At 43.4% G+C, this 27,502-nt stretch overlaps 2 protein-coding genes across 2 annotated transcripts in view; one reads left to right on the top strand and one right to left on the bottom strand.

Moving 5' to 3' along the window:
- The window catches only part of LOC309562324 (GDH/6PGL endoplasmic bifunctional protein-like), a 45,190-nt gene extending 26,830 nt beyond the window's left edge, over positions 1-18,360 (top strand). The window contains 5 exon segments of the mRNA XM_082266468.1: positions 5,838-6,480; positions 11,999-12,116; positions 15,705-15,974; positions 16,990-17,133; positions 17,136-18,360. Of these exon segments, the coding sequence (XP_082122594.1) occupies positions 5,854-6,480; positions 11,999-12,116; positions 15,705-15,974; positions 16,990-17,133; positions 17,136-18,343 (2,367 nt within the window). The 5' untranslated portion in view covers positions 5,838-5,853 and the 3' untranslated portion in view covers positions 18,344-18,360.
- TMED5 (transmembrane p24 trafficking protein 5) overlaps positions 1-27,502 on the bottom strand; it is a 518,850-nt gene that overhangs the window by 311,860 nt on the left and 179,488 nt on the right. The gene's annotated exons all lie outside the window — the stretch shown is intronic.

Below are 27,502 nucleotides of genomic sequence, written 5' to 3'. Positions count from 1 at the left end.
CTGGCCACTCTACCATACAGGCCTGATTGGTGGAGTGCTGCAGAGACGGTTGTTCTTCTGGAAGGTTCTTCTCTCTCCACAGAGAAACGCTGGAGCTCTGCCAGTGACCATAGGGTTCTTGGTCAGATCCCTGACTAAGACCCTTCTCCCCCGATCGCTAAGTTTGGCCGGGTGGCCCACTCTAGGAAGAGTCCTGGTGGTTCTAAACTTCTTCCATTTACGGCTGAAGGCCACTGTGCTCATTGAGACCTTCAATGCTGCAGAAATTTTTCTGTACACTTCCCTAGATCTGTGCCTCAATACAATCCTGTCTCGGAGGTCTACAGGCAACTCCTTGGATGTCATTACTTTGTTTGTGCTCTGACATGCATTGTTAACTGTGGGACCTTATATAGACAGGTGTGTGCCTTTCCAAATCATGTCCAATGAGTTAAATTTACCACAGGTGTACTCCAATCAAGTTGTAGAAACCTCTCAAGGATGATCAGTGGAAACAGGATGCACCTGGGCTCAATTTTGAGTGTCATGGCAAAGGCTGTGAATACTTATGTACATGTGATTTTTTTTTTTTTTTTCTTAAAAATTCGCAAAGGTTTCAAACCATCTATCACACTGCCATTATGGGGTTTTGTTTATAAAATTTTGAGGAAAATAATGAATTTTTGCCATTTTGGAATAAGGCTGTAACATAAAATGTGAAGCGTTGTGAATACTTTCTGGATGCACTGTATGCAGCCAGGACTTTAAAGCCCCGTACACACGTAGCGATTGTCGGCCGTAAATATTCGGCCGCCGAAAGATCGGCCGATTGTCGGCTTGTTAGTATGATGCTTCCGACAACCGACTCCGACTTTTTGGCCGAACAGAATCTGGCGTGCAGACTTTAAAAATTTTTGTTGGCAGTCACCAGAACGGCCGATTGTTCGCCAGTCAGTACAGAATTCGGCCGACAAACAGCAGATTTGCAAGACTGAGCATGCTCAGAAAAGAAAAACGACACGGAAAGTTAACCATCACATGACATCACTTCTGCAGTCGGCTGTTGTTGGCCGACAAAATTAGTGTGCAGTCTTTAGCACTTTTCAGCCGACATGACAGCACCGGACAAAAGACGGCCGATCGCTCGGCCGACTTTCGGTACGTGTGTATGGGGCTTAAAGCCCCCCCCCCCCCCCAGGGCAGCAGAGAAGGGGGTTGAAGACTTATGTTTTGGAAAGTTAACTGTGCACTATATGGGGTGTTCTCTTTTGTTGACCAATGGCACACTTATGATCCTGTCTCTGGTTTGAGTGCTGAAGAGGAAGATGCTTGCCTAGTTCCACATGTCACTGTTTTGGTGACCAGATAAGCGAGTTGTCACTTCCTTCCGAGTAAAAACTGAGCACAATGTCACTTGCCAGAGACAAAACAACCCTTCATCCAGCCAGCATAGCAGAAATGCATGGAACTGGGTTGCTATTTAAAGCACCAGTGACCTAGGGTTTTAAAGGCCTCTTGCACACGATACTTCTGTTTGAGCATCTGGCAGCTTGAAAAAGCTCAGTACAGCTTTTTTTTTTTTTTTTTTTCTGAGCTAAAATATAGTCCATTAATTGTAATGTGCCTGTGCACACAGGCGCGGAAACCAGCGCTGTGCATTCATCAGTAAGAACAAAATAGAAAATTCTGCATTTTTAGTCAGTAATTTAAGCATCAATGCATGCAAATACGCACGAATACTCGCGAATACATATAAAAAAAAAGGTCTGGAAAAAGTAGATGCTCAAACAGGAGTATTGTGTGCAAGAGGCCTAAGTGTGGTCGCAAATGGCCCAGTATTACCCTAACTACAATATTTGGGCAAGGATTTTTTTTTTTTTTTTTTAAATGTTACCCTGGAAGGCAATAACACATGGTTCTCACTGTCATCCACTCATTATTGCTCAGACATTTTCCTGGTTGATAGAAAATCTGTGTGACCTTGCTAGGCTAGGACAGCCCTCAGCCATACTTTTTTTTTTTTTTTTACATACTCCCAGGTTTTTATTGCTACCTCTGTCATCATTTAAAAAGATTTCAAATCATTCCTGTTTTTGTGACAAAGGAGAGGCAGAGGAAGTGATGAGAGAGCTGTCCAATGAGGATAGAGATCATAATAGAGAAGCACCGATATATCAGGTGAAAATAGGGTTATCAGCATTTTGCCGATAGAAAAAAAAGGTGCAGATAATGGCATGCTGTATCCCATCAACTTCAATGCAAAATCTTCAGTGCAAGCCCCCCACTCCCCCCCCCCTTAGGGAATTCAGTGAAACTTGTCACCTCCCCTAGTGAATTCAGTGCAAAGTGTCACCTCCCCTAGTGAATTCAGTGTGCCACCCCCCCCCCCCCCCCAGTGACTAATGCAAAGTGTCGCCCCCCCCCCCACCCCCTAGTGACTTTAATGCAAAATTGCCCCCTAGTGTCTTTAATGCAAAAACCCCAGCCATATTAATTTAAAAAAATATATATATACACATTTTTTTTAATCACTTCCTATTTCAGGAGGTTTACCCTCCCTTCATGACCAGGCCATTTTTTGTGATACGACACTGCGTTACTTTTAGAGCCCATTCACACTAGCACGACTTGTGAGGCGACTTGTGTAGCCCCAGGTCGCTTGACATAACAAAAGCAATGTTAATCAATCAGTGCCGTCTTAATTGGCACTACTGAAGTCGCTCCGACTTAAGAAAAGGGTCCTGTACTACTTTGAGGCGACCTGTGATCCGACTGTCCCATATACTTCAATGGGAGTCGCCTCCTTATCTTAATTGAAGCGACTTGTTATCAGACTTTCCAGGAAGAAGTAAGAGATTAGCCAGGCATTCCCCACAGACAAAGTCGCCTGTCTCTTCAAAGTAGTGCACAAGCCTCTTCCATGTCTCTTCCATGTCTCTTCCAAGCCTCTTCCATGTCTCTTCCATGTCTCTTCCAAGCCTCTTCCAAGTCTCTTCCAAGTCTCTTCCAAGTCTCTTCCAAGTCTCTTCCAAGTCTCTTCCAAGTCTCTTCCAAGTCTCTTCCAAGTCTCTTCCAAGTCTCTTCCAAGTCTCTTAACAAGCCTCTTAACAAGTCTCTTCCAAGTCTCTTAACAAGTCTCTTCAAGTCACGGGGCGACTTTCTGGTCGTGGTAGTGTGAACCGGCTCTTAACGGTCATGCCACGCTATACACAAATAAATAAAGATTTGCCCTATAAACAAAAAAAACACAGGCAATTTTGAAATAAAAAACAATATTTCTTACTTTCTGCTATAAAACCTATCCAATAAAAAAAATGGGAAAAATGTAATTTCTTTATAAATTTAGGTCAATATGTATACTGCTACATGTTTTTGGTTAAAAATAAAAAATCCCAATAAGCGTATATTGATTGCTAACTGTGTGGGAGGTACTTGTACCGTGGGAAGGCAGATCTCCCAGAATGGCGATCTGCCTTGTTTACATAGGCAGACCGCCGTTCTGTCTCTCTTGGGAATGATCGGCCGGTCCCGGCAGACTTTGCGTCCGCTTGACCCGTTGATTGGCTCCCCCCTGTGCCCAATCCCAGCGGGAGCGGGCGCCCGTGTGTGCCCCTAGACCCGGAAGTGCAGGATTCCATACAGGTATGTGATCCTGCGCAGAGGAGCCGATTTGCCGCCTTGTGTAATTTTTGCCTTGTGCCTTCTGAATTTTTGGTTTTGGCACCAGAATTTTCATTTTGGTACACCAATAGATAACAGCAGAAATATTTTTTTTAGTATAGTGGTGAGCGTCTTTGGTTGCTGTGCCCTCCTGTCTCTGGGGCACTTATTTCCCTGATTATTTTTATTTTTTTGTCTGTATCAAAGGTGGGAACAACAAAATTTGATAATAAAGGTATAGTGGACAGCAACTGAAATAACTAGTGAATATTTAAAATGAACAAAGACACCAAGAGCAGTTTTTATAAAAAGGATAAAACCAAACTTTACTGGACATCAAAATACATAAAGCTCCTTACACATTAATAAGACTCAAACTTACACTCCTATTCCCTATATCCCAAAGAAAGGTCATATAATACTTAACTCTGGCAACAGCTTTCACTCGATATCTGGAACAGGACAGTGAGGAGGTTTTTTGCTGCATGCTTTTCTTCCACAGCTCCAAAAACGAACCTTTCTCCCCCATCCTAGTGACTCAATTTATAGTCCTGTATACCAGAGACCACCCACAGGATGTGGTCATTCCTTTTGACCACTCACAGGTCATATTGTGAGTGATGTCAGCAAGACATGGTTGCACTTCCCCCAAAACCACATGGTCAATTGGCTATGCTGCAGACATTTTTACAAACAACGTCAAAGCTCACTAAACCACCTGTGGGTGAGCGATGATATTACACATGTATGGGAACATTTGTCATGAATCAGTTAAAAAATATCCACAACTCAAACATTGTCCTAGTGTCCATAGTTACAGACAGCAATAAGACCCTGACAGAGGTTTGAATACTTCCACACACTACCCAAAATGAAAAATGTTTTTCAAAAAATGTAAAAAACTGTAAAAACTTTGTGCAAACACTGCGCCAGTACATCAGGCTACAAGCATTTGGATTCATTTAGGGTCCTTTCACACGGGCAGTGCTCCCGGCTGACTCCATTTTTGCTCAGCGGGAATCGTTCCACCGATCCCCGCTGAGCAGGCGGATGACAGCTCCGTTTCCGCTTACTTTGCAGAGATGAAGTTGTCAGATCCCCGCTCTCCTCTATAGCCATGTAATCTCCTTTGGGTTGCCGAGTTACAGAGGAGAGAATCACAGAAGGCTTTCCATGTGCAGAGCGAGGTGTACAGGAAACTGGCAGCGCACACCGCGGACACCTCCTCTAATTCTTCACAACACTGTAGAGGAGGTGTCCGCGGTGTGCGCTGCCAGTTTCCTGTACACCTCGCTCTGCACATGGAAAACCTTCTGTGATTCTCTCCTCTGTAACTCGGCAACCCAAAGGAGATTACATGGCGCGTCTGTGACAGCTATTACAAGATCCATTTAAACACCCTACTAAACAACATCCAAGAATAAGTCTTTTTTTTGTGGATTATGCTACATCCAGTCCTGTTGGTTGGTTCTACATTGATGGTCATAGAGTAATCTTTACTGTTCAAACCTGAAACCATGAGGACATATTCATTGGTACCAGAGTGGATTCATCCAGACCTAGACTGCCCAGGAAGGAGGATATTTATCATCAGGAGAGTCTGTGATCAGCCCTATGCCAATAATCATCCGGTAAGAGGCTCATCCTCCCTTTTGAGTGGGGTTTTCCAGCACATATCCACACTTGGGCATTTTTCTTCTGGATTCTATCTATACGCCCTTATGATTTCCATTTTCTGGTTAGGGGCCAGTCCAGACATGGTGATGGGATCACCTGCACCCTAAGTTGCTGTGAATTTTACACCTGGAAGTCACCGTGTATATTACACGATATTACGGACATTGTTTTGGACTTTATGCACCTTATCTTATTTGCACCTTTAAGAGTTTTTTTGCCACTTTATACTAGTATGCAATCTTCTTAATCTCATACTGCTGATTTACTTTTTGTCCTTTGAGGCACATCAGTTATATTATTTAGTATTCACTGTGAGATGTGTTTATTATTATTAGTTTTGTGACTAATTGATTTTGATATCACTTTATTGGTTCACCCCAACCTGATTGGTTGACACTTAGGAGTTTAGCGCACCTGCTTTTTTATTTATATTATATTTTACAATTACCTGTGAGTTTTTGGCACAATATTTTGAAATAACTTTTTATTGGCAAACTTTTAACAACATTTTATTTTTCCAGCCTGAAAGTTCCAGCCATGATGCAGTGGAGGACTCTGTGTTGTATACTCCTGGTTGGCGTGATTACTGTCACCTGCAAAGAAAAAGGACACATATCTGTTATTCTACTTGGGGCTACTGGAGACTTGGCTAAAAAATACCTATGGCAGGGACTCTTCCAGCTCTATCTGAATGAAGTCCCAAAGGGCCACACCTTCAGTTTTCATGGAGCTGCACTGACCGCTCCAGAAAAAGCAGAGGCGATACTATTCAATTCACTTAAGAATCTGAGCTGTCCAGCAGATGTTGAGGCTGATCGGTGTGCTCTTTTGAAGGACCAGTTTCTAAAGCTCACTCGTTACAGGCAATTGAAGACGGCTGAGAACTATACAGCATTACACCAGGACATTCTTACTTCACTAGCAGAAGAAGATCTTCATGAAGCTGGCAGACTTTTTTATTTGTCAGTCCCTCCATTTGCATATGCTGATATTGCTCGGAACATCAATGCCAGCTGCCGGCCTCCCCCTGGAGCATGGCTACGAGTGGTGTTGGAGAAGCCCTTTGGGCATGACTATGAATCTGCTAAGAAGCTGGCAAGTGATATGCAAACCTACTTCCAAGAAGAAGAGATCTATCGGGTAGATCATTATCTAGGAAAACAGGTGAGACTAATAATTTTGTAATCAGAGGGGGGTATAGCCTAAGTGTCCAAAACAAATTTAGCATGGTTGGTTTGCGTCTGTTACAGCTGTCACTGTGACTTTTCTCTGTGCAATCACTGCACAAGCACAGTGAGAGCTTCAAACAGCAGGTTTGTTTTTAAACCAACCTCACACGATTACCATGATTTGGATATCATGCCCATCACTTAGTTGGGAACCATGATAATTGGTTACCTATTGATTGCAGACCTGTGGCTGCCTCTGCCTTAGAAATAAGAATGTGCACAGCTGCATGCTGCTAGTTCTCTGACCATTTTCCTGCAAGGGGAACCATGCCTGGTAACTTTAATCTACAGACTGCAGGTGTGCTCAGCTGATTCACAGACACAGATAAAGGGTACTTTCACACAGGCTTTCCGTTCGGCAGACTCCGTTTTGCTCAGCGGGGATCGATCCGCCGATCCCTGGTGAGCAGGCGGATGACAAGTCCGTCTCCGCTTACTTTGCAGAGACAGACCTGTCGGATCCCTGCTCTACTCTATGGGAGATCGGACGAAAACGAACCGCCTGTTTGTTTTTTCATCCTATCCGATCCAATTCTCCAGATGGATGGAAAATAGGGTTTCCATCCGTCTGGATTTCACGGACAGGACAGGATCAGATCGGATAGCAGCGGGTGTCGGCGGACATGTCACCACTGACATCCTTCCCTCCATAGGGGCGAATGGAGCGTTCGATCAGGTCCACCTGAAAAACTGACAGGTGAGCCTGATCGAAAAGCCTGTGTGAAAGGGCCCTACCAGTTAGTCATGCAAGCATAATCAAATCTATCTGAATATTATTTTTTTTTCCAATTTTTTCTTTAAAAGCATGTGGACTCTTTTCCGAAAGCCTGTGTTTATATTCGGAAGTAGTGGGAGCAGTGGTATTAAGCTGGCCATACATGGATGGAAATCCAGCCGATTTTAGCAGGAACCAGACTAATTTCAATCCATGTTTGTGTAGGCTGATTGTACAAGTCAAACCATCGAATTATTGGAATGCGATTACTGCCGACGGCTTTAGCCGATAGCAGTAATCATTTTGTTCTGCCAGCTGGGAAGGCCCCATTATCTCCTACCCACGGGGGAAAGAGAGGAAATCTAATCATCTATGACCTGTCTTAGCCATGTCTCCAGAACAACTATTATGAGAAACAAGAACAATGTAACCCAGCCAGTCAACCTTTACAATGGGAACAACTGGCCAGTGATATGCTGCCTGCCACCCATTGGGGTTGATTTACTAAATCTGGAGAGTGCAAAATTTGGTGCAGCTCTACATAAAAACCAACCAGCTTTCAGGTTTTTTTTTTTTTTTTTTGTCAAAGCTTAATTGAACAAGCTGAATTTGGAAGCTGATTGGCTACCATGCAGAGCTGCACTATATTTTGCACTCTCTAGTTTTAGTAAACCAACCCCACTGACTTAAAAGTTGTTGCCTAGTTTTATTAAAATCAGTCATAAGTTGTAAAGTTGTTGTACAGAGACCATTCTGTGTAAATTGAGCAACTCCTTTGAGCATTGCGAACAACTGGTCCCTGTCAAGGTTCATTTCCAAAGAATAATAAGCACTGTAAGCTTGCTGAAAAATATCTGATTTAGCACTTTTTGCAAAAAAAAAAAAAAGGGGACGAGCTTTTGATTGCACAAGGCAAATTTACAACACAGCTCCTGAGTCAGTTCACATATCAGCCCACAAACAGCCTCCCAGGATACAAGGAATATGATAGATGATCACACATTGGTAATGCTGAGGTCTCTTCTTTTATTTCATATTAAAAAAAACCCGAAAAATCCCTGAACCATTACATGTTTTGTACAGCATACTCAAAGACTGAAAAATGTGTGTAGCACACAGCAGAGTTTAAAGTGGTATTCAACCCTAAACCAAAAATTTAATAAAATTGCAGCTCACCAGTCATTCGATGTGGTGGCTGCAATCGTTTTTCTCTGTTTTTCACCTGTTGATATGACCAGTAACACACCTGTATGAGTGAATAAACAAATAAATAGTGCACTAACAATGTGAATTGATAAAAATCAATAAATGTGTAAAATGTGTTTTCGCCTATGCACGTGTCGAATTTAAGTGCAAACAATAAATAGTCCTTTATGCAAGTCCATATTTGGGTGAGGTAAGAGAAAATGAGAATAACACAAGTCTCTCAAATAACGTGAGGCCAATAAACCATCAAAAACGTGAGATAAATCCATGCCAAAGTGTCGTGCCACAGCCTACAGGTGATGATGTTTCACATAAACTTGAATTCTTCTTGCCTGCCAGGGTGGCCCCTTACAGCAAAAGACTTCTAGGTTGGCATTCAAATGGTGGACTTGATGGGACGGTGAAGTGATAACATTTGATGGTAAAGATGGATGCTTACCAGAAAACAGGGAGACATGAGCCTGGACTACTACAGAACAGGAAATCCAGCGAAGAATCCTGGAAGCAGATCCGCTTTGCAGTGATGTGGTTCCAATGTTGCACGGAGCAAATTCCACAAAGAAGGCACCCAATAAAAAAAGGGGGACTCCTCTGCTGCCACTTCCAGCGATGTCTTCTCTCTACTTCCTCCCGAACGTCCCATCAAGTCCACCATTTGAATGCCAACCTAGAAGTCTTTTGCGGTAAGGGGCCACCCTGGCAATAAGAATTCAAGTTTATGTGAAACATCATCACCTGTAGGCTGTGGCACGACACTTTGGCACGGATTTATTTATCTCACGTTTTTGATGGTTTATTGGCCTCACGTTATTTGAGAGACTTGTGTTATTCTCATTTTCTGTTACCTCACCCAAATATGGACTTGCATAAAGGACTATTTATTGTTTGCACCTAAATTTGACAAGTGCATAGGAGAAAACACATTTTACACATTTATTGATTTTTATCAATTCATATTGTTAGCGCACTATTTATTTGTTTATTCACCACTATTTGTATTTGTCTAGTGCTGCTTTCTTATTATTTTTTCACTCTAAATTTGCGCACCTTTCACTTTCACCACACCTGTATGAGTGCCTCCACTCTGAATGCCAAGCCGGCCGCTACCCACCCCTCCACAGTTCAGCACTCCAATGAGTAAGGAGGGGGGGGAAGCAGAGAGCTGCTTACAGTTTGGCTGAATTTGCATCGCACTCGGACCAAAATGGTGCTGGACCTTTTTTGGTTCACGCTGGAATCAAATCGCATGGGTGTTCACACCCATACGATCGGTTTTCTGCCCGATTTCACAGTTCGCACTACGATCTGCAAACTGATTTGGGGGTGTCATCAAAGGAGATGTATAGGAATCCATTTTTCCCCCATTTATAATTACCTAGGTGGATGCAGTTTTGGTCCCCCCAGCGCCTCTACACTAAGAACCAAGCGATTGAACACAGCTGATCGCTCGGTTCTGACAGCTCCCCGAGCTGCTGACTGACAGTCAGCAGCTCTCTGCTCTGCCCCCTCCTCACTCATTGGAGCGCTGGGCTGTGGAGGGGCGGGGAGGGGCTGTTTAGGCACCTGGCACATCCCGACTCTGTGGTCATGATGTGGTGCCTGGACCAACTTTTGTGACGTCAGCAGAGAGCGGACTTCAGTCTGCTCTCTGCTGACAACAGTTCACAGGAGTGCAGGACAAACTGCACTCCTGCGATCCATAGGAGATGTACATCCAAACGAGCTTTGGCTGTACAGGTCCTTTAACTTTACATTGACACCCGCAGCGGTTCGCAGATGTCAGTGTGAACTGCCTGCCAGTGAGATGCGATGCGGAAACCCGCACTGGAATTGTGCTGGTTTCCGCATCGCACCAGTGTGAACCGAGCCTTAAGGAGTTGGGGATGAATGTCTTAGTGAGCACGCAAAGAAGCACTGGTAGGTTTCTCACATTCATTGTCCGATAGAAGTGATCTGCTTGTGTGTTAAGCTAGATTGTACATGCACGTGCACATCTCGTAGATATCTGTCTATCCCTAGGGCAGGCCATACACGATTCATTTACTTTTGTTCAACTAGCGGGTTGAAAAAGAAAATGAATCAATTTCCCCATCCACACACATGATGTGGATGGGGGAGTCTCCTTCCACAGTGATATTGTATTTTGTGGGAAGAGTTCCCCGCCATCAGAATACTCTCAGAATGCTATAGCATTTACCTGTGCATGCGAGTTCAACGTTATTCTGAACACAAAACCTCTGCATTGAAAAACGACCTCATATGCACATGCATGGATAAAAAAAGATGCACAAGAGCACAGCCATTTATTGGTATAGGAGGCTATAAGTGGCATGTGCAGCTCCCTGGGCACGGGAAAGCATCAGGAAATTACACTAGGCACATAAAATGCCTGGTGAGCCCCATGTGCATAAACCCTAATGGAGTGTGTTGGGGTGACAAGTACTGCAGATTGTGTACACCATGTAGAACGTCTGTAGGTTTAGACTCTATTTACCCAGGCTTTTTTAAGCCACGCCTAATTCAGTGAAATTTAGCCACGCCTGTTTTCTCTGTCCCCGGATGTCTCTTATATCGGTCTTACAAAGTTGGGAGTAATGCAGTTAACTCCTCTCCACTCTATCCAAAGAAAGTTCGGCTTTAATCTGAATTGCATGAAATTCCTTGCAGTCTGAAATGTTATTTATTTTTTTCATTTATGTTGAATTCTAGGCAGATAAAGACACTCCTTTCTGAAGCTCTGCATTCACCGTTGCATGCATTTTTAACGCAAGCATTGTAAGCACCTCAATTTGTAGTGGCCTCTTGCAGCTCAGTCTGGTAGAGGGGGAAGCAGCAGAATATGCCAATCAGTTATACTGCCGTATAAGGAGCATATTGATTGGAGAGGGAACAGAGTCACAGAGATATGCTCATCAGTTTACCGCAGGCAACCTCAGCATGAAAACTGTAGTAAAACCACAAATCTCCTCATGTATCTGCCTTTGGGAGTCATGCCTGTGGCTGTGAGTCCTGTAATGCCTTATGGGACTTGTAGTTCCAACACAGCTGGAGTGCTGAGGCTGCCTTCCCCTGGTCTACTGCTTCTCCTTTCACTGTCCAGTCAAAGCCTTGGGGAAGGGACAAGACCTCTGAGTTCAACTGCAGCTGAGAAAAATCTTGTTTCCTGCCTGCTGGACGGGGCTGTGCTGTATAGAAGAGCTGGGTAAATCTTAGGCCTGCATGGACAGGATTTCAAATCCTTTGGCAGGTAAAACAGCTTTCATATGTGTTGAATCTCTGAATGTATCTGTTTTACCTGGAGTTTAACCCTAAATACGACAGTAAGTACAGCAAATTGGATACTGTATTTACAAGCTAAGGATTTTGGATGTTAAAGGTAAAAAATCTGCTCCCTTACCCTCTCCCTACCCATGGTTGCTCTGCCCGGTGTAATTGATGGGACTTAACTGTCAGTTACTCTCATGACGGGTTACTTCTAAGTACCGGAGCTAAGCAGCACTGGTCTAATATATTTGTGACGTATCTTTTCCAGACAGTTGAACAGATTCTACCATTCAGACGACGCAACCAAAAGCATCTAGACTCAATCTGGAACAGGCAGCATGTGGATAGAGTGGAAATTGTCATGAAGGAAACAGTTGATGCAAAAGGTATTTTAGAAAACTCAAAAGAGCTCTACATTTTACTATCTTATTTTATTTATTTTTTTTTTTTTTTAAAGACTGCATACCTAGAGGTTTTAGTCTTGATTGAATTGAAAAACAAAAAAATTCCCCCTCTGTGCACTCGGGGGGGGGGGGGGGGTCAAACCAATGCAACCCCCCCCCCCCCTATCAGTCGGTCGGTCAATCAGTCGGCAGACAACACATTCTCTCCCCCCCCCCCAACCCCCAACCCCCCCGAACGGTCTGCCTCCTTACCTCCTCCTGTCTGAGCCGGGAAATGCTGGATGGCTGAGGCCTCTCCTCCAGCCATGTGTCTTCTGCCTCTTCCTGGCCACTGGCCAGTAATATCGCTTCTCCTTTTGGCCAATCGGGAAAGGGGTCTCACAACCCTCTTCCTGATTGGCTGGGAGGAGAATCAGTGTGACAATAGCGAATATTTATTCACTATTGCCATACAACTGGGTGGGCTCGAGGCTTAGTGCTCTGCGCCCCGAGCCCACCTTTTTTGAAGCCTATTAGAGCCTCTGGCTCTAATCGCGTGCTTCAAAAAAAAAAATCCCCTATTTGAATCCATGCGTCCAGCGCCCTGCATGTAGATTAGGGGGCCGGATGCATGGATAGGGGGGCAGCGGCCCTGTGCCCCCAATGGACAGGCCGCCACTGCTCAGGTGTAGCCTGTCAGCAAGGGATTCTCAATGCCAGTATAAAGGAACACATCCAGCCAGAATCAGTGCAGCTGCCCCTTTAAATTGTCTGATCAAGGACTTGACCACAATCTATATAACCTACACAGTGAATTTTAATTGTTTTTAATCTGTTTTATTAAAATTGATATGTGTTTTTGCAACAGAACAGTGTGAAAGCAGCCTAAGTGCTGCACTTTTAAAGGGATAGTGAAGGAATGGCACAGCACTTAAAGTATAACTAAAGGCAAATTTTTTTTTAAAGTAGAGATAGATTAAAACTCCTGTCAGTTTTTGTCGCTGTCTGTGCCCCCGTTAGGGGATTGTCCTGTTTACCATTATCATTGAAAGTAAAGGAAAATCCCCAAATTTTGGGTTGTCCCCAGAAAAGAAAAAGAGGTGAAATGTTCCAATGGGGACACTAATTCTGGTGACCTGGGGGTCCCCAAGGAATTTCCTTAATTTTCAGGGATTTCCCCTTACTTCCTGTTTGGCTTTGGGACAGGAAGTGAACAGAAATCTCCACAATGGGACACAGGTGGCAAAAATAAATCTGACAGCGTTTACTACCCTCCCTTACTCTATACAAAATGGAAAAAAAAATAAAAAATTTGCCTATAGTTCTACTTTAACTTTTACAGCCTACAAGACAAAGTGCTGCTCCTGGCAGGATCTCCAGTTAAGAAACTTTGCAACAGAGTTGCAAAAATTATTTGAATATTAAAAAATATTAAATTAAAAAGAATATTAAAACTGCATACAGTGTGGCATGATGCCAAACATAATGAAAAATAGATTAATGGTTTGAAAAACACTTATGGGCTTGTCTATAGCAGTTGGCATGCATTAAGAAACGTATAACATGTACGGTGTGCATTGTGAAGTGTAGCGTTCTTACAACGCACCGCTACTTATTTACATTGTTAAAAGTTGCATCCACTTATGAAGTTCACACGTATAATGTGAACAGGGCACATAGAAAACATACCCTTGCACTGAACCCGTATTGATCTATGCCTTAACAGGTTCACATTGTGTATTTGACAGGTTTCCTTCAAATGATAGTAATCCAATAGTTGTTACAAGTGGGTGGGCTTTTGTCACAAAGAGCAAGTATGGTATGCATAGCAGCACCTTGTGGTACACTTATTTGCCGAAGGGACCCTCCAGCACTGCAGTGGCCGCAATCTCCCCTTGTTGTTTCAATGCCACAGCTCACTTTTCATAGTCTTTTTTTTTTTTTTTTTTTTTTCCAGCTTTTATGTCTTTGGCCATCTAAGAGTTAATTCATCAAAGCACCTTGGCATGCAAGATTGCACACTGAGCTGTGCAGTGAGCAATGTGAAGAAGATTGCTGGCATGCAAAAAAGGATCTCTTTATTGCAGAAGAGAAATGGCATGAGCAATAAAATGCCTACCTGTCAGCAGTTTTTTTTTTTTTTTTACTCCTTAAGGATTTAATTATGCTTTAAACCTGATCTTAAAGATAAGCAAATATTGTATTCTAACTTGACTCCTCCTTAGTGCGTTTTGTGTATTTTTCCAGATTTGTGCAGTAATCCAGCATGAACCTTTGCCTACATGCAGGAGCTTTCTGTTTTAAACACCGGTCTCTGCTGCTTTTTGTGCAGAGTGACTGTTCTTGTATCCGTACTCTCCTGTACTTTTCTGCCGGCAGAATGTAGTAGAAGGACCTGTTGGGTCCCTCACAAAATGTCTATGTCTGGAGTTTTGCTTCAAAGGAAACCTGTCACAAAACTTGGCAATTCAATAACCGCATATGAAAAACAAATACATAGGTGGAGGTTACCATAATTGAAAATCACGTGTCAAAATGTTCCAAAGATCATGTAAACCCAGAGATATAGCCAGCTGATTTTTTTTTTTTTTTATGAAAATCTCAGTTTTTTGTAAATGCTTTGTGATATACAGGGAAGCTCAGGAAGTAAGGAAGTAAGCAGGAGTGTGGTCAAGATTGACTTTAGCAAAAAAAATAGAATTTTACATGTAAATTCTGAATACAATATCCTGAATCCACTGATTGTTTCAATATGTGCTTTCCCTGAAGGTAATCTTTTCTATTCATATATTGTCTATTTATTTATTTTTTATTGTGTCCTCAGTTTGAATTGGCAGCAGTTTATTGTAGTCCCTTTTGTGTACTCTATGATTGTCTATGTACTATCACAGGATGAACAAAATGTACAACAACCCAAGTCGCATAGCTTTTGGGCTGAAAAGTTATTGAACTCCATTCTGGAGAAATGGACAAACAATTGGGTAAATAATTCACCTTATATATCACCCCCTGAGACAAAATGAGCATTTAACCCTTGCAGTGGGCCCCCCTCTACACTGGAAGGGTTAAATGCTCGCTTTGTCTAGGGGGAGATGAACAGGGGGAATTACTTGCCTATTACAGGTGGCCCTTTCCGAAGCTTCGGAGATGTACGTGGCCTCTCAGGGAGATATCATGTACAACGAAGGACAGCTGGTCCTGCGTTGTCCATTATGACATCAAAGAGCTGTGACTGGTTGGGCAGTGGAGAGGAGCAGCTTCTGGGGACCTGTTCTGTGAAGAGGAGGAAGTATGCCTGAGCAAGGATTAAAGTATATACTTATCCTGTATTCCTAAACCCCCTAGACAAGTCAAGCATTTAACTCTTTAACGGTTTTCTATTTTTTTTTTTGTTTAAATACAGTATATATATATATATATATATATATATATATGTATGTGTGTGTGTGTGTGTGTGTGTGTGTGTGTGTGTGTGTGTGTGTGTGTATATGTATGTATATATATATATATATATATATATATATATATATATATATATATATATATATATATATATATATATATAAATAATTTTTTTTTTTTTTTTTTTAGGCCGCACCAGTTTTTATGAAGAATATGGTGTCATACGTGATGTTATCCAGAATCATCTGACAGAAATTTTGACCTCTGTTGCCATGGAAGTGCCAAATAACCTCTCCAGCTCTGATGATGTCCTGAGAGCTAAGCTGGAATTATTGGATTCTCTGCACCCCTTGGAAGGCAGCAGTGCTATCATTGGTCAATACCAAAACTATGTGCAACAGGTCAGAGAGGAGTTGGAAAAACCTCCAAATTTTTTCACCAAAACACAGACATTTGCAAGTAAGTTGCTTCTTCTAAATCTACTCACATTTGTATAAAAGGGGGTAAATGCTTTACCAGCTACGCTGGTTGTGATCGCAGGACCTCTTGCGTTCTACAGTTTGCTCTACATTGTGATGGGCAGCCTCACTGACACAATAGTTTAGGGTAATTTTTAGCACTATAAAGCACCCTGAGTGTGGGGACTCCCGGGCTGTTCAGTGAGTTTGTATGAATGTTGGAACATGCTTTCTGTATATCAGTGATGTCCAACCTAAAGGGCCCATTTATATTTCAAGCTGAGTGGAGGGCTGCTTCTAAATCAGCACCTCTGTTATATCCTGTCCAGCCTGTACAAAGCACCCAAGGTCAATGCATGGTGGGAAAAGCCCAGCACGAAAGATAGTAAAGGTCACACGTATTGTTATAAAACCAGGAAAATACGTGAATACAATGGGAATAACTCCCTTCTAGGAAGCTCTATCTCCAGGTGCCATTCTGTTCACCTGCTTAATGCCACTATGCCCCCCCCCCCCCCATATTTGCTGTCAATAAGTGTAAAATAAGACTGAGTGTCAGTGAGCGTAAAAAAAAGTCCCACCAGTGCTGCCATTGGGAGTAAAAGAAGCCCCATGTTGGTGTCAGGGAAAATTAAATAAGCCCCATTGTTCCAGTGGGACTTAAATAATCTCTACAATGTTCCTGCCCTCTCTACTTTCCTCCCGCGATGAAGGCTGCAGAAAAAGGTCTTTCAAGCATGGAGTTTGACACCTCTGTTCTATGTGCTGCTGGTGTAGTCACTATGAAAGTGGCAGGGTCACTCAAAATTGCTCATTAAAAGTTTTTTAAATTTTGGTAAAAGTGGCATAGTTTCTTTTTTAACTCAAGCCTGATGTTCTTAATATAAAATATTAGTGAAATATAAGCAGAAGAGATGAAAATAAATATTTAAAATGTCATGGCATTCAGAAAATGGCCCAACTGTACAGATAACCTGGTCTAAACAATGCATTCTTTTTTTTTGCCCTTTTGAAAGGTGTCCTTATCTATATTGACAACATGCGGTGGGAAGGAGTGCCCTTTCTCTTGGTATCGGGCAAAGATTTGGATGAGAGGACTTCATATGTCAGAGTTGTGTTTAAAGACAATGCCTTCTGCCTGCAAAAAGATTCAGCCCGAGATACAGTGAAAGATCATGTAAGCCCAGGCAGGTTGTATTCCACATTGGACATGGAGAGCTAGGTTTTCCGGCTGTGCTAATAAGTCGAAATTTATTCAAACCAAGCCTTGTACCCAGCCAGTGGCAAGAAGTGTCTGAACTCCCAAATGTCTTTTTGTTTGGTCAACCTCTATCTGATTTTTATGTGTACCATCCAATTCAAGAAAGAGAAGCCTACTCCATATTAATCTCAAATATTTATCGAGGAAAGAAGGAGTCCTTCATCACAACAAAAAATCTGCTGGCTTCCTGGAAGTTCTGGACTCCCATCTTGGATGAGCTGGAGAGAACTTCACCAAGAGTCTATCCAGGAGGGTCAGAGACCAGTCATTTGCTAGACTTTGTAATAGAACATGGTGGGCTACGTTTTCTGACAGATGAACACTTACAGATAATGGGCATGGAGCAAAAGACCAATGCATTTGCTTCAACACAATCCATATTTCTCAGTAACACCATGGTGTCTAACTGGGCTGAACAGCTGATAGAGAAACTAGCACAAGACATACAGAGGGCAGCAGAAGAAGCCGTGAAGAGCTCAGGTAGTTTCCATCTGGCTCTATCTGGGGGCTCCAGCCCTATCGCCTTATTTCAGAGATTGTCCAGGCACCATTATGGCTTTCCATGGAAGCACACTCATTTGTGGATGGTGGATGAACGCTGTGTGCCATTTACAGATATTGAGTCCAACTTTGGTAGCCTTGAAAGACGTCTGTTGCAGCATGTCAGAGTTCCCTATGTAAATATCCACCCCATGCCTGTACATAGGAACCAAAGGCTCTGTGCTGAGGAAGATTTAGGTACCCAGGTCTATGCTCAGGAAATCTCTACCCTGGTCAGCAATTCAAGCTTTGACTTTGTACTATTAGGGCTGGGGAATGATGGCCATACTGCTTCTATCTTCCCTGGCTCTAAGAATGGGATCACAGGAGATGAATTGGTGGTATTTTCAAGAAGTCCAATAAAGCCCCATGACAGGATGAGCCTTAGCCTCCCACTCATTAATAAAGCCCGAAAAGTCGCTGTCCTAGTTCTAGGTAAAGGGAAGCATGATATTGCAACTCTTATTAGCAGAGCAGAAAGCAATCCCAATAAATGGCCCATCTTTGGAATAAAACCAGTATCTGGGCAGTTGGTATGGTACATTGATTATGAGACTTTGTTTAGGTAAAAAAAAAAAAAAGACAATGTCCACCAGTGAGTGCCTTTTTTTTATTTGAAGGGTCACACCACCAAAAAAAGCCTTTCAGTGTTCCGCAAATGCCAGAGGATGGAACCACCTTCTTTTTTGGGGACTACAACATTGCAATGTCTACTTAGTTTCCAGGTCTACTAATTTTTACAGCCATAGGGCCCATGCTACTCTATCAGTTCTATGACAGGATTGCAAGCTGGCCACACACACATAAATTTCTGTGGGCTGAATGAAAGATCTTACAGGTTTCCCCATTTACGTTAGCAGCGCAGATTGACAAATTCCCCCTGCAGGGCTATTTTTATTTGGACTACTGGCAGCCCATCAAAAAAATTTGATCAGTGTGGCCAGCTTAAAGTGACTGTAAAGGTTTTTTCGTTTTTTAAAACCAATATGTCATATTTATCTGATCTGTGCAATGGTTTTTGATCCCCCACCAGCACTGTCAGCTCCTCCTCTTCTTCATCTGCCCCAATAGTATGTGCTTGCTATGGAGGCAGACACATGGGCTTGATGCCGGGTCTGACTGTGTGTGTCTCAAGACACACACCGTGCGGCCCGGGCCTGTCCCTGCTTCTTCCTCACAGGATTTTGACTGACAGCAGTGGGAGCCAATTGCTTTGGCTGCTGCCAAGTCTCCCGTGGGGGGGCTGAGGGGCAGCAACTTTCAAAAGGTTTGTTTACCTTTAATGCAGATAATGTTTTGAGGTAAAAAATGTTTTGCTTTTATAACCACTTTAAGGCCCCATTCACACTAGTGCGACTTGTTCCGCGATTTTGGACCGCAGAATCGCATGACAAGTTGTTGTCCATTATTTTTAATGAGCCCCATTCATATCAGTGCGTTTTTGAAGTCGCACCGACTTCAAAGTAGTTCCTGCACTACTTTGCCACAATTTTATAGCGTTTTGAGGCATATAGCCTTGCCATTGCTTTCAAAATCGCGCCGCAAAATTGCGGTAAATTTGCGTCGCATAAGTGTGAAAGGGGCCTAAGAGAGCAGCAAGAACTCTCTGCCTCTTCTACTGCATCGCTGCCTGCTTGACAAACCAAGGACCTGTCACTGTGTCGCTACTTTATTGCTGAAGGGCAAGGCTTTGCAAAGTTTGGGCTCCTGAACTAATCATGCCATAGGATGAGATGATTGCACTTTTTAGGGATTCTTTTGCTGCCAGTGACAGAATTGCGAGGAGGTCCATGCAAGAAGGTGTTTGATGGATTTTCATTTCTTAACAAAGATTTCAGCAGTAGTAAAAAAATGTTGTGCTGCAGCAAGAGTGAGGCTCTGCAGTGTGGGGATCAGGGCTGAGAATTCCTGTAGTTATTCCATTTCTGGGGGACACCAAAAGATATAAAAAAGTGGATCATTCAGCTTACCATTGTGAAATGATAGATCAGTTTTGATGCAAATGTTCCATGTTATAAACCAATATACATACTTGCGTTTTGGTACTTTACAAAAAATGAAAAAGCCAGGGAGCTTGTTATGTGTTATACAGTATCTGAAATTGTGGTACTATTGTCCTAAGGCTGGCCATAGATGGGTCTTTTTTTAAATGCAAGCCAGGTGGATGGAGGAATTCTCCCCGCTGTGCCATTGTAATCTGACAGCAGGGACTCCTCTGTTGTCAGAATACACTGATCTGCAGCTGCAACAAGCTGATCGACAAAAGTTTTACAGCATTCCCATTCAACTTCTGTCTAGTGGGAATGCCATATATGGATCAAAATTCAGCCAGTCCTTGCTGAACCAGCCGAATTTCCATCTATGGCCAGTTTAACTATACTTTTGTAAGGTGATCACGGTCACTGTACTGTGGCTGGAAATTGCCTAATATATCACTAATACTTAAAACCTCTCATGCCTAATAACCGTTACATGCAGTCACCCTTCTTTGATTTACAGCAAAAATATACCAATTCCATGATCCCTCTGCACACATCCAGATTTTTTTCCATTGTCCTCCCCAACCATTTTTTTTTTCTTTCTCTTCTATATGTCCTCAGTGTTATGTTTTTTTCTTCTCCTTACACCGCACCCCACTATTTGTAAAACAGAGAAACATTTTTGGTTGGATTTGCCCTTTAAAAGTACACCTGGATGATGTGTCTTTTTTGGAGAGGTTTCTAAGATGTTCAATTGGCATATTGTTGTTATTACTAAAGTGGACCAATAACTGTGAATGACTACTGAATGTTTCATATTTTTATGTTGCATTATCCACTGAAAAAGACAGATGTAAAATATGCAACTAAATTATAGAATTGTAGATATTATTGTGAACAGTTAATAACTAGTTTTTATTAGATGTTTATAATGTTTTTCCATCTAAATTTTATATCCATGTATGTGGCTGTACATGCTTTCATTGGAATAAAAACATTCACCAGCTGACGGCAGGTAATACATTTTATTATGTGTGCATAAAAGGCTCACCAGGTATTACACAGGCGGTAGTAGTTCGGATTCACCTGTTCCAATAACTATTATGCCTTTTACAAATAACACATTCACTGCTATTTCCTTTTCACATTGACCCCACAGGTAGACATACCCCCATTCTGTACAGTGGTTAAAGGAGACCCATTGCCATACTTCTCCTGTGGGTCACAGGAGTGCATTTAATTCTGCGACCCAGATTCAAACGACTGTCCTAATATGGTTAAAAAAAGCCAGGGTAATAAAAAAATCCTATGTTTGCTATGTCTAAACTGTCATTTTATTTTCCTTCAATCCTCTCCTAGCCCTAGCTGAAAAGCCACTTTAGCTGTGATATTCTATATAGAAGGACCGCTGTGCTCTGTGTGAGTCTCTCAACGTCAGTCCAATGCGCCCCCTGCTGTGTCAAACCTGCAGCTATCCAGTCAGCAGCAGTAATTACTATTTTAATGTTTTTGCATCCTGGCTTTAATAGAACATGACCAAGTTGGTTTCAATTTGTTATTGATGGAAGTTGGGGTTTAGATGAAGATTATAATTTTGGATAGAGTAGTAAATGGTAAACCCCCTGGCACAGAGAGACATGGCAAGGTTTTTTTTTTTTTAAGTTGTAACTAGTAATATTTAAAAAAAAAAAAAAAAAAAAAAACATTTTTTACACACTTTCACCAGTGCAGTACAGCGTTGTCATATGACTGATGTGGTGGTGGTCAGAGATACTGACTGGTGACAGTATGTTAAAAACAAAATAAAGTACTTTCATCAGAGTAGTTCAGTGTCACCATGTATTACCTGGGGGAGGGGGGGATGAGGATTTATTTATTTAAACTTTGATTACTGTTACAGTGGTCACTGTAACAGTAATAGTTTGAACTGTCATGAATGGGTTACATTCTTAACAGTTGTGATTTACTATTGTGTGCTGTGATTGGCCCACAACTATCACATGGTACAGGGTGCTGAGATTGGCCCACAGCTATCACATGATACCTGGAACATTCACAGCTGTCATGACTTTTTTAACCACTTGACGACCGCCGCACGACTATTTACTGCGGCGGTCAGCCCCGTGCAGGCAAAGTGACGTAGGACTACGTCGTCCATTCCCGCCGGTCTGGTGCGCGCTCAATCAGATTCCATGCTGAGCCTGTGTAATGTAAACACAGGCTCAGAAAAGACGTGCTCTCCCCTCCCATGATCCTTTTTGGATTCATCAAGAGGAGAGAGCACATCAAACTGAGTACTGCACCAAGCACACCCACATACACTTAGATAGGCACACTTAACCCTCATTCGCCCCCCCCAGTTAACCCCTACACCCCCTGTCACAACACACACTGTATACAATATATAGCATTTTCCTATATACCTGTATAAGTGTGATTTGTGACCAGGTGTAGCGCTTGCAGCCCTGCCCTCCCTTTTTCACTTAAAATACCCGCCACCCCCCCCCCCCATAAAGATTTAACCCCTACCCCCCTGTCAGATTGCACACTAATATAAACGTAATATACTGTTTTTCTGTATTTTGTATTAGTGCAATTGTGACTCGAGTTGGCGCTGGCGACTTCGTTTCTGTCCCAAGGAGGTTTCGGGTCCCCGCCACCCCCCCCCCCAATAAAGATGTAACCCCCTGATCACCCCTACACCCCCTGTCACAACACACACTGTATACAGTATATAGCATTTTCTATATACCTGTATAAGTGTGACTTGTGACCAGGTTTAGCGCTTGCGGCCGTTCCTTTTATCCTTAGGATACCCGCCACCCCCTCCCAATAAAGATTTAACCCCCTGATCACATCCAGTTAACCCCTTCCCCCCCTGTCACATTGCACACTAATACAAACGTAATATACTGTTTTTCTGTATTTTGTATTAGTGCAATTGTAACTTGAGTTGGCGCTAGCGACTTCGTTTCTGTCCCAAGGAGGTTTAGGGTCCCCGCCACCCCCCCCAATAAAGATTTAACCCCCTGATCCCCCCCCCCCCCCCGATCACCTCTACACCCCCTGTCACAACACACACTGTATACAGTATATAGCATTTTCTATATACCTGTATAAGTGTGACTTGTGACCAGGTTTAGCGCTTGCGGTCGTTCCTTTTATCCTTAGGATACCCGCCACCCCCTCCCAATAAAGATTCAACCCCCTGATCACATCCAGTTAACCCCTTCCCCCCCCTGTCACATTGCACACTAATACACACGTAATAAAGTTTTACTGTATTTTGTATTAGTGTGATTCTGACTTGAGTTAGCGCTAGCGAGTTAGTTTCTGTCCCAAAGGAGGTTTAGGGTCCCCGCCACCCCTCAAAGATTTAACCCCCTGACCCCCCCCCCCCCCCGATCACCCCCAGTTAACCCCTTCATTGCCCTGTCACAGTGTCACTTTTATAGTGTACAGTTTTTTTTCTGATCACTATTATTAGTGACACAGGTGACATTAGCTAGTGTTAGTGTCAGTCTAAAATAGCGCAGATCCCCGGCGCATAGTTAGAAATAACCCCTTGATTACCACACACACACACACACACACACACACACACACACACACACACACACTTCCATTACTAGTATAGTGTTTGAACAGATAATATCTGATCAGAACTATACTAGCGTCCCCATAGTTTAGGGTTCCCAAAACGCAGTGTTTGCACGATCAGCACTGATTCCTGCCAGTACCTGCGTTTAACCCCTCCGCCCAGCCCACCCCACCCCACCCAGGCAAGTGTAGTAATCAATAGATTACTGTCACTTACAAAAAAAAAACACAACACACAAAACCGCTGTGTTAGCAGAGTCAGGCCTGATCCCTGCTAGCATTAGCAGTTTTTTTTTTTTTTTTTTTTTAGTAGCGCTTGAAATAGTCCTTGACAACCAGGTGCTTTTATTACCTGTGAGTCACACTACTGTACCGGTAAATTTAGTTACCAAAATGTCCAAACGTTGGTACAGTAGTGCAGAGGCTTATAGTATACTGACCATGTCAGATGAGAGCGATGGGGAAGCCTCACTGGCAGAATCAGGGTCCGTACACGAACCTGATGACAGCAGCGGCTCCCTGACAGATGGCTCAGACGACGGATGGGTCCCTGTTAGACCCAGGTGTACCCGACCCCATTCTGGAGTTGTTGAGATGCAGGAATCGCAGGGTGCTCCTATGGAGCAGAGTGTCGGTACTAGTGCCGCTCATCCTTCTGGCGGCCTGGCAAGCGCCAGTGGCCTAGTACACCCTGGACCTAGTACAACCAGCACTGCAGTAACACTTGGTGACGTGGCAAGTCCCATAAGTGCAGTTGAAGCTGGTGCGGTGGCTAGCACGAGTAGTGGCCCGCAGCCACCGCGTATTCGAAGACAGGCCCGTAGTGCCCTCCCTGATGCGCTGGCATATCCCAATTGGCAACCCACTGATTCTACAGTGCCAGTACTTCCCCCCATTCACTGCCCAACCTGGAATCCACGTGGAGACAGCTGGTTTTACGCCCCTGAACTTTTTTGAGCTGTTCTTCACGGAAGATCTTTTCAGATCTATTGTGGAACAATCAAATTTATATGCGCAACAATTTATCGCCACCAAACCAAATTCGCCCTTGCCAGACCATTTTAAAATCATTCTGGGCCTTTCCCTCAACATGGGCATAACCAAACAGAGTGAATTGCGGCTATATTGGTCCACTAGCCCACTTTACCATATGCGCATGTACTCTGCCTCCATGTCCAGGGCGAGATACGAGCAAATTCTGTGATTTATGCATTTCAGCAACAATGAAATCTGTCGTCCTCGGGGCTACCCTGCATATGATCGGCTCCACAAAATTCGGCCCCTCATAGACCACTTCAATCAGCGGTTTGCAGCCTTGTTTACGCCCGAAACAAGTTTTCTGCGTTGACGAGTCCCTGATTAAGTTTACTGGCCGCCTTGCTATGAAACAGTACCTCCCCAGCAAGCGTGCCAAGTACGGGGTCAAGTTGTACAAGCTCTGTGACAGGGCCACAGGCTATACAGTTAGCTTTCGGGTCTATGAGGGAAAAGATAGCACTGTGGAGCCCCCCCAACTGCCCAGACTACATAGGGAGTAGCGGCAAGATAGTTTGGGACTTGGTGTCACCCTTATCCGGAAAGGGATACCATTTCTTCGTGGACAACTTCTACACAAGCGTGCCACTATTTAGTCATCTTCTTGAATTACAAATTGGCGCATGTGGCACCGTGCGACCTAATCGCCGGGGCTTCCCCCAACGGCTTGTAAATTCCTGTCTTAGTCGGGGGGAGAGAGCCTGCTTGAAAATGGACAAATTGCTTGCAGTGAAGTGGAGGGATACACGGTATGTTTTCGTTCTGTCCTCCCTTCACGCGGACACGACGATCCAAATTCCTACGGCAACTGGCGTTATGGAGAAACCCCTCTGTGTCCACGAATATAACCTTAATATGGGAGGGGTGGACCTTAACGACCAGCTTTTGGCGCCGTAATTAGTTGCCCGTAAAGCCAGACGCTGGTACAAAAAAGTGTCTATTTATTCCAATTGGCTATGCTGAACGCCTTTGTCCTATACAGGACGTCAGCGTGAACTGGATCCTTCGAGAATTCCAGGAAGCGATCATCCTTGCCTACCTGTACCCAGGAGGTGTGCCTGCCCAACTTCCCCTTCCAGATGCAGTGAGCCGGCTTCATGAGAGACATTTTCCACACGTCCTCCCGCGTACCCCTACCCAAACTCACCCCCAAAGAAGATCCCGTGTCTGTAGCAGGCGTGGATTTAGGCATGACACCCGCTATTATTGTCCCAGATGTCCTGACCAACCTGGTCTCTGCATTGGGGAATGTTTTGAGCGCTACCATACACTAGTAGAGTATTAGTGTAGGGTACAGCACTAAACAGTGTAGGGCACACAAACACAGGGTCTTGAAAGATGTTCGATGGCTATCGACATTTTGAGAGACCCAAGCTGGAAAATCGCAGTTCACAAAAAAAGTGTTACAAAAAAAATAAAAAATCCAAAAACAGTTGTCGTGTCAGTCATTTTGTATGTTCTTCTACTCTTCCTACTTTTACTGTACTTGTTTGTTTTTCATTATTTTGCTAACCTGTTTCTCTTGCAGGTACCCGTCGGCTGCCACATTGATTTTATATATTCTGACACAAACAGCGTTTGCGCACAGCATATATGGATACCTCTGATGGCAGCAGCTGTGGAAGGCTGATTTCAGCACTGCAGTTAAAATATCTTTTAGGTATATATATATATATATAAACTGCTTACACAGACACGGAACCCAAATACAGTAAGCAACCAAGCGCTTAGTGAGGACACGTACCTAAAGCTGTATGGTATAAGATGCTGCTACTTAGTGACAATAGTATATAAGAACAGAATACATATAAATCAAACAATAATGATAAAATATTCTAGTAGCGCAAAAGGAGATGACAACCACTCTCCACCTACCAAACAGTAAGTGTGACTAAATATGTAAAACAATCTCAGTGCAAGAGGTCCTGCACATGTAGATCCACCAAAGCAGCACAAATAAAATAATGAAATAACAATAGTCCAAAATGATGAATCTTTGGGAAAATTGTAGGTGCAGATGTATTGGATCACCTAGACCACCACCACCGTGCTCTGAAGGGGGGAAACAATGAGCACTCACCAGCTCCACAGGCTCAGTCACTCTCGTGACTGAGCAAACAAGCCAAACATCAACCACATCCACTAAGGACTCCGGGACAGGAACAATGGCATAGGATCGGTCAGGTTCAATGACATGTAGAGGGAAAAAACAGAGCTCCACTGGTGTGATAACATTTTGAACTCACTTTATTCCAGTATACACAGACATTGCACTCACATGTATCCAGTTGATCATCCGCATTAAAAATGGAGGTGTGCACCCTTCGGGACCCGTGTCCAGACTCCACGCCGTGGACCGCGCGCCTTCCGGGTGTCCAGACTCCTCGTACACTAGATTGAGGTTACGCCGCCTGGCCACGCCCCGACGCGTTTCGTACTTCCGACTTCCTCACGGGGCATACGAAACGCGTAGGGACGTGGCCAGGCGGCGTAACCTCAATCTAGTGTACGAGGAGTCTGGACACCCGGAAGGCGCGCGGTCCACGGCGTGGAGTCTGGACACGGGTCCCGAAAGGTGCACACCTCCATTTTTAATGCGGATGATCAACTGGAGGTTGTGAGTGCACTGTCTGTGTGTATACTGGAATAAAGTGAGTTCAAAACGTTATCACACCAGTGGAGCTCTGTTCTTTTCCTCTACAGTGACTGAGCCTGTGGAGCTGGTGAGTGCGCATTGCTTCCCCCCTTCAGAGCACAGTGGTGGTGGTCTAGGTGATCCAATACATCTGCACCTACAATTTTCCCAAAGATTCATCATTTTGGACTATTGTTATTTCATTATTTTATTTGTGCTGCTTTGGTGGATTTACATGTGCAGGACCTCTTGCACTGAGATTTTTACATATTTAGTCACACTTACTGTTTGGTAGGTGGAGAGTGGTTGTCATCTCCTTTTGCGCTACTAGAATATTTTATCATTATTGTTTGATTTATATGTGTTCTGTTCTTATATCTTTTAGGTATACGTGGAATATTTAAACAAAATAACCGCGCTAAACACAAAATAAATCTGCGAAGAAATTGAAAAATTGAAGCTGCAGCTACAGTGGGAAA

Source organism: Pelophylax lessonae (genome assembly GCF_965119305.1).
Source record: "Pelophylax lessonae genome assembly, chromosome: 8".
NCBI classification, from domain to species: domain Eukaryota; kingdom Metazoa; phylum Chordata; class Amphibia; order Anura; family Ranidae; genus Pelophylax; species Pelophylax lessonae.
This window is presented reverse-complemented; position numbering and strand designations above follow the sequence as displayed.